The sequence below is a fragment of the Poeciliopsis prolifica genome, unplaced genomic scaffold (genome assembly GCF_027474105.1).
Source record: "Poeciliopsis prolifica strain line A6 unplaced genomic scaffold, Auburn_PproV2 SCAFFOLD010, whole genome shotgun sequence".
Classification (NCBI taxonomy): Eukaryota; Metazoa; Chordata; class Actinopteri; order Cyprinodontiformes; family Poeciliidae; genus Poeciliopsis; species Poeciliopsis prolifica.
Genome location: NW_026562385.1, coordinates 12,546,700 through 12,561,985, shown reverse-complemented (window position 1 = coordinate 12,561,985; position 15,286 = coordinate 12,546,700). Strand labels below are relative to the sequence as shown.

Below are 15,286 nucleotides of genomic sequence, written 5' to 3'. Positions count from 1 at the left end.
ACTTGCATGGCTTAATCTTTGAGACAAGCATGCTACTGACAGGATCAACCAGGTTATTCTGAGACATAACTCAAGATCATTTTATTTTCTTTGGTCTTCTGCAGTAGAATGGGCAAGTAGATAATTTTATGTTTTTTAGACCAAATGTCTGACCTCATATTCAGAGTAATGGGTAATACCTTCACTCCCCAGTATTTAAGCCTCTCATTCTCACTCCCTGCCTGCCTGATCCTTTCATCTACTCCTCGATCCTCCCTTTTGTTTGTCCTTGCTGGTTTCCTTATTTTGTAGATTTGATTTTTGTTCTGTTTCCTTGTTTCCTCATGGATTCCCCCTTTTGTCAAATTCTCCTTATCTATGGAATTTGACAAAATGTAATGTTTATTGCTTGTTTTATAACTGTTTACAGTTTTATCATATAAGGACCTTTGAACCACCATATTGCTGAAATGTGCTCCACAAATAAACTTGTCACTTTCGCATTGCAGGATTCACCTGATCAACAGCCAGATATTATACTGGCAATTTCCAAAGACAGCAGGAAGTTGTAGGAGAATGATGGTTTGTGTTGGTTTTTTTTCTGGGCAATATGCAGCTGGCTGCACCAGAGTTCTCACAGCATCATACACGTCTTAAAATTTTGTGACATTCCAATGTGTTGTATCCATATCTCTTCTGTAAAATCTCGACAGTTTTCCCGAAACTCTGCGAATGTAGCCGCTCCCGAGGATAAGGGGCCCCAATGCCTAAAAAGACGCCTTTGGCTGTACATGAGTTATCATGTGGACAAGCTTACTCACTTGTGATTTTAATGGAATAACTGCAATTGTGGAATTGTATTTTTTCAACATTTACAGAGTACTGACAGATAAGGTATCTGTATTGAAAATATGGCTAATGTGGTCATCAACATCCTTGGACATTCAGTTGAAGCATCTGGATCACAGCACCAACTTGTAATGGAAAACAATATTCAAGCATTGTTAAAATAAAAATCACTCAGTCAGAGACAGATACTCACAAATGTTTGTTTCATGGATTTTTACGTAATCAAGAAAAAGTACAAAGAGTTACAGAGTGTAGGTCAGCATACTCCTTGCTGCCCTGCAAAAACACTTGGAAGAGATGGTTCCTCATCTCACTGACAGTCATCACCTCATAAGCAGGAAATTAACTTAAGAACTTCGTTTTCTAAACACTGTAAATGTTACAGTCTGGTTTTACATCAATCATCAAATATGCAGTCAGAAAACAGACTTAAGTCTGGAAATAAAATGTCAAAGCAACATATTGTAGAAAAATAGCAAAAAATAATGTAATCATTAAATGCAAAATTATTTGTAAGATAATGAGCAAAATGGGTAAATGAAAATATGAATAAATAAGTATTAAATAATGAATATAAATGGAATAATGCAATGAGTTAATATGTAATTGTAAAATGATAACATTTTTCCAGTGGAAGCAGAAGTAGATATGATTAACAGAACATGAATCGAAGATCTAAATTCAAAGCTTTCATATCAATCAATCAAATTTTATTTGTATAGCACATTTCAGCAGCAGGGCATTTCAAAGTGCTTTACATCATAAACACAAAAACACAAAGTTATGCAACATAGAATAAACAACATTGTTACATATTACATTTCAAATGCAATTCTAAACAAGTGTGTTTTTAGTTGAGATTTAACAGAAGATGTTACAGAAATACTGTGAAAATATTTTTGTTAAAAAGGATAAAAATACATTTAACTAAAATGTTAACCATATTTTCCAATAATTGTATAGATAAAATGTACAATAAACATATTGCTATGTAAGACTGGTTCTTTAGAGAAAAAAACCCAATTTATTTAAACATCTCAGACATATGCTCAGAAATAACAGAAAAATAGGTATTAAATCTTATATGATTCTGAAGAGAACTGTAGACATTAACTGAGTTATAACATTTGAGAAGTTGAACATCTTCATAAAACAAAACAAGAGTTAACATGTTTTCGAAACATAAAAGTACATAATTAAATCTTAAAATGAAACATTACAAAAACATGTTCTGAGACATGTACTGAACATGATGATAAACAATTATGTACACAATAAAATGAAGAGTAGGTTATTCTGAGACATAACTCAAGACCATTCTATTTGGTCTTCTACAGTAGAATGGGCAAGTACATAATTTCATGTTTTTTTAGACCAAATGTCTGACCTCATATTCAGAGTAATGGGTAATACCTTCACTAATTACTCAATATTTGCTCAATCAAATGTCGTGAAGCTAGATCTAAAAAGCCAGAATGATTTGCAATAATTTCTAATTTATGTTCCTAACATTCTTAAAGCATTAGCCTTGATTCTTAGCTGCTTATCCAGGTTCAGTCTGCAGGGTCTTTCTGTGTTTCTAGTTTTCATATTTGATGTCATATGCAAGGGGTCCGTTGATGGCAAACCCAATGTAGAAAGAAACCTTTTCTGTACTGAAACCACTTATTAGTCCAGGACTGATCCGTGCTGGACGTACTGGGATTTTTTGTTTGCCATAGTTAGCGTAAACCTCCCCATGCTGAATGGTTCCATTCACTCTGTAAAGTCGGTTGATGATTGCATTTTCTTTAAATATGTCTCCATCTCTCCAAAGTTGTGCTAAGGCATCTCGAGTCATCTTCCTTAGAAAACTCTCATCCAGTGAGGGTTTTGAAACCAGCCTCTTCAATCCTTCTCCTTTACCCAAGTAAAAGTAAGCAATGGTGCTCCTCTTTTGAAGTAACTTGGACAAGTGCTTACGAGAAGACTGCCGAATTGCAGTTAGATAATTTGCTATATCTGTATTTTCTTCTGAAGGACTTGGCCAGAATAACAACAGAGCCAGAAAATATGGATCTGGGAAAGGATGTTGAAGTCCTACGTCTTGCAGAATTTCTCGAAGAAGAGTACAGAGGTCACTGTATTTCTTTACATGCTTAGATTTTGCATTCAGGTGGTAAAGATTTATGTTTGACATAATGTAATTGATTTTTATTTTTGAATGATTTCTCTCATGGACAGTGTTTTGTAGTAAAAATGCATAGCATTCTGTGATCTGCTCTGTCTCTTCAGCAGGCTTATCCATACACTGAAGTACTCCAGAGAAAGTATCTGCTTGACACGTCTCCAAAAATCTTTTACGTTCTTCAATATTCAATTTCTGGTTGAGGTTGGTTTTGACTTTTTGTTCTTTTCTCCTTTCATCTGGAGTGGCACAGAAAAGGTCTACATACTTTTTAAAAAGTTCACTTACTGTCCTGTGGTTGGTTTTGTCATACTCAGAGTTCTGTTTGATGTAGACAAAGTAGGAATCTAGAAAATCAAACCTTTCTTTGACATCAGTTTTAAGTTTGGTGAGAAATGGCTCATGTTCACTGATGATTTCAACATATCTGTTGTTGATGTCAGTGTTTTCTCTGTGAACACTGTTGATTGGCATTGATTTGTTAAGAAAACTTCGCAAGTACTGTTTTTTAAGAGGATCATCTTTTTCAAAGAAAGGTAATCTGCTCAGTATGTCAAAGATCAGAAAAGAGATTTCCAACATGCTGATGTGACCGTAAACATTGTACCATTTTCTGGGATAGTCCTCTGACTCATCATCAGCTGTTTCTTCTTCTCTTTCATTCTCAAAGTCTGACAGTTCCTGAGCTCTTTGGAAAGCCTTCCAGCCATTAATGGCTATTTCAATATTTTTGTGCAAATTTTCTGGGTTGCGTGTGTTCTCTTGCTTTTCTCTTTCAATGTTAGACTTCAGATTGCTTTTGTGGATTTGTCCGATTGTATCAAAAGTGAAGGGATTATTTTTAATGTTCTTAGCTTTCTCTGCCCATATTAAGGCTTCTGGAAAGTCACGCACATTGATGTACAGATATCTTGCCAATGCCTGAGGAATAGATGAAAGCTTCTCAAATCTGGATGATGCAGTCTCAAAGATCTCTTGGACAGTTTGTCTCCCCTCCTGGCTGTGGATTTTTTCTATCAGAGGAGAAAATGGTTCCCTCTCCTCTCCATCTTTCTTTCGCTTTCGTCTTTTTATCAGCATTTGTATAATAAAGAGCATGAATTTGTGTTTCACGCCAGCACTGAAAAACAGATCGCAGTGAAGAATCTCCTTAACAATATCACTGACTTTCAGATTATGACTCCTCTCCAACTCATCCAGACAGGCAGAAGCTATTGCATGATGAAGAATTCGAATTCCTTTGTATTCATCCCAATCATTCATCGAGTCTACGATGAGGAAGTTGGAATATGGGTTCATTCTGTCTAAAACACAGTCTTCTTCCCAGCGAATCATCTTCATCTGAAGGAAATCCTCACAGAGTGACAGAGCGATTTCTGATTTTTCAGCATATGTTTTGAGTAAGGCCAGAAAGGAAAAGAGCTGAGCCGCTTTGGTGCTAAAGTCAAAGTGATTCAGGGTGTTAAAAGCAAGATTTTCTGTGTATGTCTTGTCAAAATTGTTCTTCATGAACATGAAGCTGTAAAAGTTTTCTGGTTTCTCATGGGTTTCTTGGAGATCTTTGAGTTTCTTTTCAAACTCCTTCTGTTCTTCTGGTGTCAGTTTTGCAGTTATGTACTGGTTTTGGGTTTGATTGTGCTGCCTGTATTGCTCTTTAGGATTATGTGAACGAACACAATTGAGGATGACAACTTTGCAATGTTGACCCTCATCCAGATTAAAGTCCAATAAATCTTCAACTGCCAGACGGATGCAGTTGACTAGATCAGAAGGTGTTTCTGTTTCTTTTGATTCATCAATCAGAAGTAAAACTGGTGACAGTTTCTCACTTTCCAGTTTCATCAGATGTTGGATCTGGTTGGCCACCTCAGTTTTTGGCAACATGTTGTCTTTCAGAATTGCACATCTGAACTCCTTACGCAGCTCCCACATTGCATGCATTGCTAAGGTGGTACCACCACATCCTGGGTCATGAAATAGATTCAGCAGAACACAGGCCTTTCTTGAATGTGCCTTTTGTGATCTAATCATTTTCTTCACATTGTCATGCTTTTCTCTCTTTATAAATGGCTTCTCTTTGTCTTTGTCACAGAAGTAAAAGTTCCACCAACTCACTTTGGCTCCTCTATAGAACTCCTCCTCAACCTTGATTCTGAATTGATCAAATTCTGGACTGCTTTCATCAAAGACATTTTCACACTCATTTGAGGCAAGAACTTTCAGAGCTGTCAGTAGATCTTCGTCTTTCTGTTTTAGGACAACATCACTGGAACCAGAAGAAGGAAGCAGACGTGTACATGACTGGGTAACTGGTCCCAGGCCCATTATGGTCCCATTGATCTCACTCAGAGTTAGTTCATTTATGGACAAATGCTCAATGTCAAAGTCACACTTTTCTTGAATAAGTTTCCTCCATTTACAATATGTATCTTGAGATTCACAAATACAGATAATGTTTTTCTCATCTGTGTGTTTGATAAAAGATTTGTAGGTGTCAAATACTGGATCTTTCTCAGTGGACACAGGGGAAAGGAGGAGGAATATGATCAGCCATCTGCCTTCAAGAAAAACGTCAGGGTTGCAAATAAAGGAAACTAAATGGTCAACATCTTTGCAAGATTTCCTCAACCACTCTCTATACTCTAGTTCTTTGTCTCCTTCGAGGTCATTTCTTCCATTACAGAAGACCCAGCTGGTCTGGAGGTTGAGGTTAAGGTCTTTTTTTACAGACTCTATTTGTCCCTGAAATTGTACTGGCAGATGCAGATTAGCCACCCTTGACTCTCTGTATGAATTACACAATCCACCAGAAGAGAGCGAGTTTGGGTCAAAGTCCAAGACACAAAACAGTTTCAGCTTACTCAGAAAGTTGAGGTACTGAATTTGTTCTTGTCTGCTTTTGTTTACAACAACAACAAATCTGGCATAATTGTCTAGTGAATTTCCACCACAAGTTAATAACATCTTTAGTTTCTCTCCTTGGTTAGCTTCTGTCTTCGTGTAATTTCTGGAAAGACACTGCTCTGGTGGACCTGAAAACAAAGTGAAAAGTGATTCTTAAACAGTGCAAAGGGCCATACAAATACAAAAAATAAATCAAGAAGCAAAATTTACTTGGATATCTGGTGTACTGCAGTATGGCGGTTACTCTATTCAAATGATCTCATCAGCCTGGACCAAGTGCAACTGAAGAGCCATATCAGTTCACTCCTTTCATTTAGTCCGTTATCTTATTCTTGGATTTTGTTCTTTGTCCATTTTTTCCTTAGTGATACTCTTTCTCTAGGTTTACTGTTTATGTCCACTTCAGATTCCTCATATTGAGTCTGCTTCCCATTCTTATATTCACACTGACCACTAATAATAATACAATTCACTCATCTGCACTGCCTCATCATCCCTATATATGTCATCTGATCCAGCACTCAAAGCTCCTAGTCTGCTTTCATGCCCTGTTTCACACTTTGTTCCCTGTCATGTTCCGAGCTCTGCTCCATGTTCCAATTTTTGCTGTTTCACATTTCTATTCCTGCATTTTTTTTAAAGTTTTGTCTTTATCATTACAATCTTGAGTTGTGCCTCACTTTTGTGGATGTCTGCAGATTAGCGCTTTATCTTCACCACAAATCAGGATACATGGTCCACCACACAGATTATTAAGTGACCAGACAAGTGAATTAAACAATAAAAAAATAAGACATAGCTGAACATTTTAGCATTCAGATTAAAACCATTACATAGACAGATCATAGAGCAATGACTTTCTGAAAAAACCTGTCAAATATTCAGTAAACTACTATGTTGTTTTTAACTTCCTTGTACAAGCAAGAAATTTAATTGCCTTTGGATGAAAGTGCTATATAAACAAAGTTTCCTAGAGACAAGTCTGACTAGAAAATGGGTGTGGATTTGAAGAAAATGAAGTATGTGCACAATGTATATCAATCCCTACCAACTTGTCGTTGAACAAGATTCAAACCTTCAATCCTTATCTATAGACCTTCTGCTTTTAAAACTGACAATATTTACAGCTCAACACACTGCAACGTTTCACACAATGAGAAAAGCTTTCTTCTGAACATATGCCATAATGTATCAGTCTTCTATTTCTAGTATTTTTGTATTTATTTCTCCTAGATTATTTGTCAGACTTTTTATTCCCTTTTCAGCTCCTGCATTTTATTATTTATATTCTCTGAGTGCCTGTTTGCCTTCATTCACAGCTATGCCGTTTCCAGACATTTTTATCATTAGCAATAAAACTTCCATGTATTTAAGCCTCTCATTTTCTGAGGGGCAATTTAGGACAAAACTATATTTTGTCTCACAAACTACTAAAGACTCATACACACACGCACACACAAAATATTAAAATTGTGCATATTCACTATTAAAATATCACATGCATACAATTTTTCTCTCACATGCACACATAAAAGACTAGGTGTGCACATATACACTGAAACAACTAAAATATCACACACACAAAGCATACGTACTATTCTGAATGATAGGTCAAAAATGTATGTGTGTGAACTAACTTGAATGAATGAATGGATGAATGAATGAATGGGGATAAGACTTTTTTGTGTAAGAGAAAAATTTTTATATGTGTCTCTCACAGAGAGTTGTCACAGGAGAGGTGGGGCATAATTTAAAGATCAGATCGCACATTGAAAAGAATAAAAAAAAGTATAAAACTTAGGCCAAATAGTACATTTAGAAGTGTTTCCAGCAATAGATTTTTTTTCCCCCACAAGAAACCTGTGTTGACTGACACTTATCACTTTTTTTTTCCTTGTTAAAACAGTTGATTACAAAATATTTAAAAACAGAAATGTAAAATATTTTATACTTTGTGTGAATCTTTAAATTTTGTTTATAAAACATGTACAAGGCTTATGTAAGTTGTCCATAAGTTACCTACCTGTGTCTGTTTCCAGCTGAAGAGCAAGTTGACGCTGCCCAATCTTTTTCAGAAGCTGTATTGTGACACGTAAAGCCTCCTGATTCCCAAAATGGCTGGTCAATAACTGGGCAGTGTCTACTCTGTCTTTGTTCTCAAGAGCCCCCAGGGGAATAGAGTTATTTTCAACGTTTTTGTATTCTAATAAATGGAATTGAAAGTTTTTAAAGTCGTCTCCCCTTAGGTTATCCAAGTAGTCCTTAATCACAGTGCTCTTTGATGACTCTGGCTGGAGTTTCACCTGGTTAGGAAGAAAGAGTCACCATAAGTTGAGTAAAATGTTGTACACAGCCCAGCCATAATTGAAATTGTGAACCAGCTCAATCATCATTTTTGCTAGAAAATAAATTCATACATGGCAAATATTGTATGAATACGTATAATAGAGTAAAAGCCAAGACAAATATGCTTCTGATTTTGTGTCCGTTCTCATTCATTGATGGTAAGACAGAAATAAGTAGCTTGTTCAGTTTTCTTTTTTGGTTTAAAAAGCTCTTAAGTTCATTCCAACTCCAGACTGTATTTTGGTCCAACCACAAAACCACAACTCATCGCATCTTATATTGTGTCTGAGCTAGCATTTTATGCATGTTGATTTCATGTTATGTTTAGCAGAGCATAACAGAAAATATGAATCATTTGTAACTTTACCTCTGCAGCTTTGTGTGTTCCTCCTACAGTGTTGCATTTTGTTGTCTCCACTTCTTTTTCTGTCAAAGTTTTTTCAGACTGAGGCTCTGATTCAGTTTTCTTCTTTGAGTCAGATTGTGTATTTTCTCGAGTTTGAGGCAGGGTAACATCGTCTCCCTCTCTATGGTCCATTAGTGGCTCAAGGCTTGGTTCTGGTCTGTCATTGAGCTTTTTCAGTTCTGCTAGAATCTTCACAGCGGGACCAGCTTTAATGTTTAGATCCAGAAAGTCCTGCTTCTTGAAACAAACCAGACAATCCCCAGAAACATCTTCCTCCAGAAGTTGTTCTACGTATTTTCTGTAAAGCTTCACGTGTTGAAGGAACCACTGACTCACCTGCTCCTTGGTCCATGTGCTTACATATGCAGGATATTCTGACTTATGACCTGATCCTTCAATCAGACTTGCCACATAACAAGAGATCTTCACAGCAGGACCATGCTTGAGCCCTAACTCCAGAATGTCTGTCTTTCCAAAGTGGACTAAATATTCTCCTGAAACCTCTTCTTTAAGGAATGTATCAGCGCAACTCTGAGAAACTTTGACTTCTTTTATAAGCCAGCGATGAACATCTTCCTGGCTCCAGGCCTCAATTTCTGATTGGCTCATTTTGAACCTGAGAAGAAATTTATGACAGACAAAGAAACAGATATTCAAATGTGCAAGGAACAAAAAAGAGGAAATTGTTTACATAAATTTGTTGTGGTTCTATGATTGCTACACTGCCAAGCAGAAGATGCTGTAAAAAGGAAAGCAATCACAAGTGGCACAAAGAGGACCATGTACTGCTTATTGATTTCCCAGGAAATAAAAGCAACGGGAGCATTATAGAAAATGATTAAAACTAACTTCACCTAGCAAAAATTAAACTTTGCTAAAATTACTTAAATATATCATCTTAAATAATTATTAAATACAATGTCTGAAGTTCGGAATAAAAGCTAGAGGGGTGTAATGCAAAACTCCAACAAATAAAATGAAATGATTAAATAGCATGAATTAAAGTAAAAAATCAGTGTTGGTGACAAGCCGGGAGAAATGGTGCACTAATCGACACAGTCCAAGGGGAAGACCACAGGTCCACTGGACAGTATTTTTGCAAAAAATTGTAGTTTTTAGCTTATCGCATTGTTTACTTCCTGGTTCGGTAAAGCGGTCCTAAAAAGTCACGCCCACACAATCTATAAATAAATGAAATTATAAAAAAACTGTTTATAAAAGCCCACAATGACGGCCAGAACTACAAAATAACACACTAACAAACAATAATAATCCATACATGGTAGAGGCCTCAACATGAACAACAACATCCATACAGAAAACAAACATATCGCAGCAGCGAACTTTCCTCTAACTTACCCACAGCAGCTCGTAACAAAGCTGAGAGGAAAATGGGGAAACCGGAAGAGCAACAAGGGCTGGAACGAACTACGGAAGCCCAGGAGATACAGATGAAGGCGACCCCCGCAGACAAAAACAATAAAACAACAAATAAAAATAATTGAATAAGATAAAATTCACAAATTCTCAATATGAAATGAATTAGCTACAAATGTGCTTTTAAAAAAAGCACATATTTTTAAAATGTGCTTTTTGACCTTTTTTTTTGCTAGAAAATAAATTCATACATGGCAAATATTGTCCAAATAGGTATAATAGAGTAATATTATACTCTATTAAATGTGCTTTAAAAAGCAATTTTTTTTAAAATGTGCTTTTAAAAAAAGCACATTTGTGACTTTTACACCTGTACATTGCAGGATTACAGTAACACAGGCCTGTTCTCTGTTTGCTGATGGGACGAAGGAAAATAAACTTAAAAACAAAACGAGCCGCATTAAGACCTGGATTAACAGTGACAGTCAAACGGGGTCCTCAACGCAGATGTTTGTAAAAAAAAAATTAGGTTGTGTGTCGTTTCCTGATCAAACGCACCAAATTTACATTGAAAACAATAATAATCATTTGCATGTGAAGGAATATATCCAGATCTCATCAAAGTATACCACACAAGTGAATATTCTTTTTTTAGACAATAAAATAAAGTGGTCCAAAATGTGAATTAGACAAAATCTCTTGTTATAACATACTTATTATTATTATTTATTTTTTTAAAGGCTTAGCTTAACCCACCTGAATCACTTGCCTGTCTTCTTCCTCTTGAAGCACAGAACAAGTCTGACAGTCAAATCTTCAGTATGAAAAGATACCATTGCTGAAGCACACTTTTTAAAGTTTTGACTCTGTAAAACTGACCTGCGAACAACTACTTTTATAAACTTCCATGAAATGAAACACTGATTCATATTACTTCCTGTTTATCTGTTTTGGATGTTGAATTTGTTTGCGGAGCGATGTTTGATCAACATATACCATTTGAATCCCATATTAAGCAGGTTTTTAGGACTTCCTTCTTTCACCACTGGAATATTACCAGTGAAAATAATTCTAATGATAATTGCCAGTTGGATAGTGTTGACTGTGTTAGAAATATTTAGTATATTATCTTATGTTTGCTGTGTTCTTATGTTCACTGTATTTGTTGTGTGAAGTTAAATGATTAAATAGCATGAATTAAAGTAGAAAGTCAGTGTTCAAAGTCCTTTGAGACCAAAAATTAAAATTACTTCAGCCTGTATGACACTTCATGCTTCAATCAGAGCTGGAAGTTTTTCGGTTCCTGCCTTGCAGTTGCAATTACTGAACTCACTGTCAATCCATAGGTGTAACATGTCTGCACTCAAGATAACAGAAGAAATAACTCAAGAAATAGCAGTGCTACGTAACTGACTTGAGATACCAAAAATGATCTTTGTAACCAGGGACCGCCCCTAAGGAAATAAAAAGGGAGAATATGGCAGAATGTGCTTCAGAGCAGCAAGAAATTGTAACAGATAAACATTTCTGTCTGTCTCTCCTTGCAAGTAAGAATATTGCAAGTAAAATCTAAACTCTTGTCTTCCTCCTTTTTGTGTGGCGTTTAAATTTTTTGAGTTGTTTGAACCTGACAGACTGTATTCTTTGTAAAGCTCATGTTCAGAGATTGGAACATTAATTTGATGTTATTTTTGGCTATAAACTAAAAATCACGGTACATTTCTGTCTCAACAGATGACAATATAGTATTTAGACTGAATGTTGGAAATGAACATTAAGGATGATGGTGAGGCAAACATGGTGGCCCAGTTTGACGTGAAATGATGGTTTAATGATGAAAGACACAATAGGAGAGATAGTGAAATATGTGCATCCCAAGAAATTGAAATGAGTGCAGCATCTCCACACAGACATTACTGATCACCAAAGGATGGGGATTCCTAAAATCAGCTACCAGTTCTTTTGCTTTAAAAGCATTAAGCAACATGATGAGGAGCATCATGAACTTCATCTCTCCAGGCTGAGTCAGCACTGTCTCTAATCAGACCAGTGCTTCTCAATTATTTTCCGTTACGCCCCCCCTAGCAAGAAGAAAACTATTCGCGCCCCCCACTCCCCACCGTGACTATCCATCTCTGCATAAAATTTTTTCCTTAACATTTTTTTTTTTTCGCTGAAAAAACTCTGGCGGCTTATCCGCGTGATTGGGATGTAACGTGTTTAAGTGACGCGCTAATTTATTTGGCTTCATGCTGTCCGCTGCGAGCATTTTTAGACACAGCAAACACAGCGGTCTTTCCTCTTCTCCAACTGTAGTCACAGTGAAGCCAAGCGCTAAATACGCTTCGTCGTATTTCTTCTTCTTAGCTTTCGGTTGACTTTCTGTTGTCTCATTATCTTTGTCTCTCTCCGCTTTTCTTTTCATCCCTGTGAAAAACTTTTTCATGTTGGGGGTTGTTGAATAACGGAGGCCAGAGACAGAACGCAGTCGGAGCTTTTTGTTGACTTAACACTGCTAACCAAGGCAAACCTGTTGTCTTGTAAGTCGTAAAATGTTGCACTGTCGCAAACGTGACAGAAGTAACAATGAGAGCGCCACTGCCACCTACTGTGCGCAATTACACTTTATACTAGTTCGGCCAAAAAAAAAAAAAAAGCCTGTTCCCCAGGATCACACGCGCCCCCCCAGCTATCGCACCGCGCCCCCCAAAGGGGGCCCGCCCCACTATTTGAGAAGCACTGATCTAGTGTAACATCACATCGCTACACACGCTCTTTTAGCTCGAGATAAATTGTTTAGATGAGCCACAAAAAGAGCTCCACAATTTTGCAACTTTTATGGTTTTTGGTTTATTTTTTTAATTTCAAGGAAATGTGCAACATTTACAGATGTGTTCCAAAGATCTGATCAAAATGTTTTTGTTAAGATGTGAAAACAGTGTTGGTATCTCAAACATTAAACTCAGAATCTCAGATGTAACGTTTGTTTGAGAAAACGGATGAAAAATGAGTTTGGGGTTATTCTTATAATTAAATTATTTTTATTTATTTTTTTTAAAGGGCATATTTGCCATACAGAGGCCTTGATAAATAATTAAAATGGGAGGAAATGTTTTAAAATGTTCATGTGTTAAATTTCATTCAGATAAAGTGTCATTTTAAAAGTAATTAGAAGGTGTTTTGTAGTGGCAGTTGTTTGTGTGTGGGTTGATTATGGGGGGGGGAGGCTGACATTGTGTTCCTTGGAGGGGGGGCTCACCCTTTCATACTTTGAAAACCCCTGCTTTATATTATTTAAATATTAAAGAAGAATACTAATATATTTCTGTCAAAACAAGATTATGTAGTCCCTGGTTATCAAAAGGGTTATTTTTAGTAAATAAACATTTACCTCAAGTTTTGTAGTGACCTATTAAAACTTTTATTAATCCGAACATATAGTTAGTAACCTCCGTATAACACTGGGATACAAAGGTTTTATCAAAGATAAAAGTTACTGTGTGATCTTTCTCTTAGTCTTAATTTACTAACAAATTCAAGATGAACTGAACAAAAAAAGTGCAATTCAACATGAAAACTGTGTAGAAAAGGGAAAAAACAAGAACAATCCATGAAAGTATGAAAACAGAGAACTTAATCAGAAATCATTTCCGTTACAGCAGTGCTTCTCAATTATTTTCCGTTACGCCCCCCCTAGCAAGAAGAAAACTATTCGCGCCCCCCATTCCCCACCGTGACTATCCATCTCTGCATAACATTTTTTCCTTAACATTTTTTTCGCTGAAAAAACTAGCGGCTTATCGGTGATTGGGATGTAACGTATTTAAGTGACGCGCTAATTTATTTGGCTTTATGCTGTCCGCTGCGAGCATTTTTAGACACAGCAAACACAGCGGTCTTTCCTCTTCTCCAACTGTAGTCACAGTGAAGCCAAGCGCTAAATACGCTTCGTCGTATTTCCTCTTCTTAGCTTTCGGTTGACTTTCTGTTGTCTCATTATCTTTGTCTCTCTCCGCTTTTCTTTTCATCCCTGTGAAAAACTTTTTCATGTTGGGGGTTGTTGAATAACGGAGGCCAGAGACAGAACGCAGTCGGAGCTTTTTGTTGACTTAACACTGCTAACCAAGGCAAACCTGTTGTCTTGTAAGTCGTAAAATGTTGCACTGTCGCAAACGTGACAGAAGTAACAATGAGAGCGCCACTGCCGCCTACTGTGCGCAATTACACTTTATACTAGTACGGCCAAAAAAAAGCCTGTTCCCCAGGATCACACGCCCCCCCAGGTATCGCACCGCGCCCCCCAAAGGGGGCCCGCCCCACTATTTGAGAAGCACTGCGTTACAGGAAGAAATCAATTCTTAGATAAATAAATTGTAATAAATATGAAGCTTTTATGTTGTTGAGCTTATAGTTGTCTGCTTGTATAAAAGAGAAAAAGAGGCTTAGAAATGCCTACATCAGTTTTTTAACCAGCTTTATAGTCAGACTGCAAATTATGTTTGTTTAGGACATTACTTATAGGCTTTGTTTGTCAACCTGGGTTTAATTCCCAGTCCTGGGGAATCTGCTGCATGTCATTCCCTCCTTTATCCTCCCAATTTCCTGTTCAATCACTGTAAAATAATGGCTACTAGAGTCTAAAACTTTATTAGAGCCTATAAAACTTTTTACAAACTAAACAAATGGACCAAAAGTCAGAATATGATTACCTCCACATTGTGCTCGTTTCCTCATGTTAACAACTTTCTTCCATTTTCTCTTTTCCTACATAATTAACAGGTTATTTAATACACACACACACACACATTTACACGTCCCCTCCATGGCTGCTATCTTATCGTTGTGGGTTTGAGTGTCCCAGTGATCCAAGCAGTTATGCTGTCGGGGCTTCATGCCTCTGGTTGGGCCACCCGATGCGGACGGGTCCAAGTGAGGCACCAGACCAAGCGCAGCCCAAAGATGCCATATGATCAATAACCATTGGAAACAGGTTGTACTCAACCATACAGGAGATCCTACCCTTACGGAGGCCCTGAGGTGCAAACCACTTCAGCATATTGAAAGCATGATTACAAATTACATAAGCGCCAAAACATGAATGAAGGCACTAAAACGTTGACGAAATGGATCAGGTATGTCCCAGTGGGAGACCTAAGAAATGGCTGATTGCTCTGCGGCTCGTTTTTACTTTGAATCGGAAGTTATTCTGTCTTTAACGTGTTTTTATTAATAAACATGAACGTTCTCGGTGATATTAA

The 15,286-nt window shown here is 36.9% G+C and overlaps 1 protein-coding gene across 1 annotated transcript; it reads right to left on the bottom strand.

Annotated features, from left to right (window-relative positions):
• Positions 1 to 1,516: 1,516 nt before the first annotated feature.
• Positions 1,517 to 14,745, bottom strand: LOC129363516 (sterile alpha motif domain-containing protein 9). The gene is made up of 5 exons (XM_055035638.1): positions 14,738 to 14,745; positions 10,011 to 10,079; positions 8,613 to 9,267; positions 7,923 to 8,202; positions 1,517 to 6,027 (listed from the first exon to the last, which is right to left on the bottom strand). Exons 1-5 carry the CDS (start codon positions 14,743 to 14,745, stop codon positions 2,408 to 2,410), a joined length of 4,632 nt encoding a protein of 1,543 aa, XP_054891613.1. The 3' UTR covers positions 1,517 to 2,407.
• Positions 14,746 to 15,286: the final 541 nt, after the last annotated feature.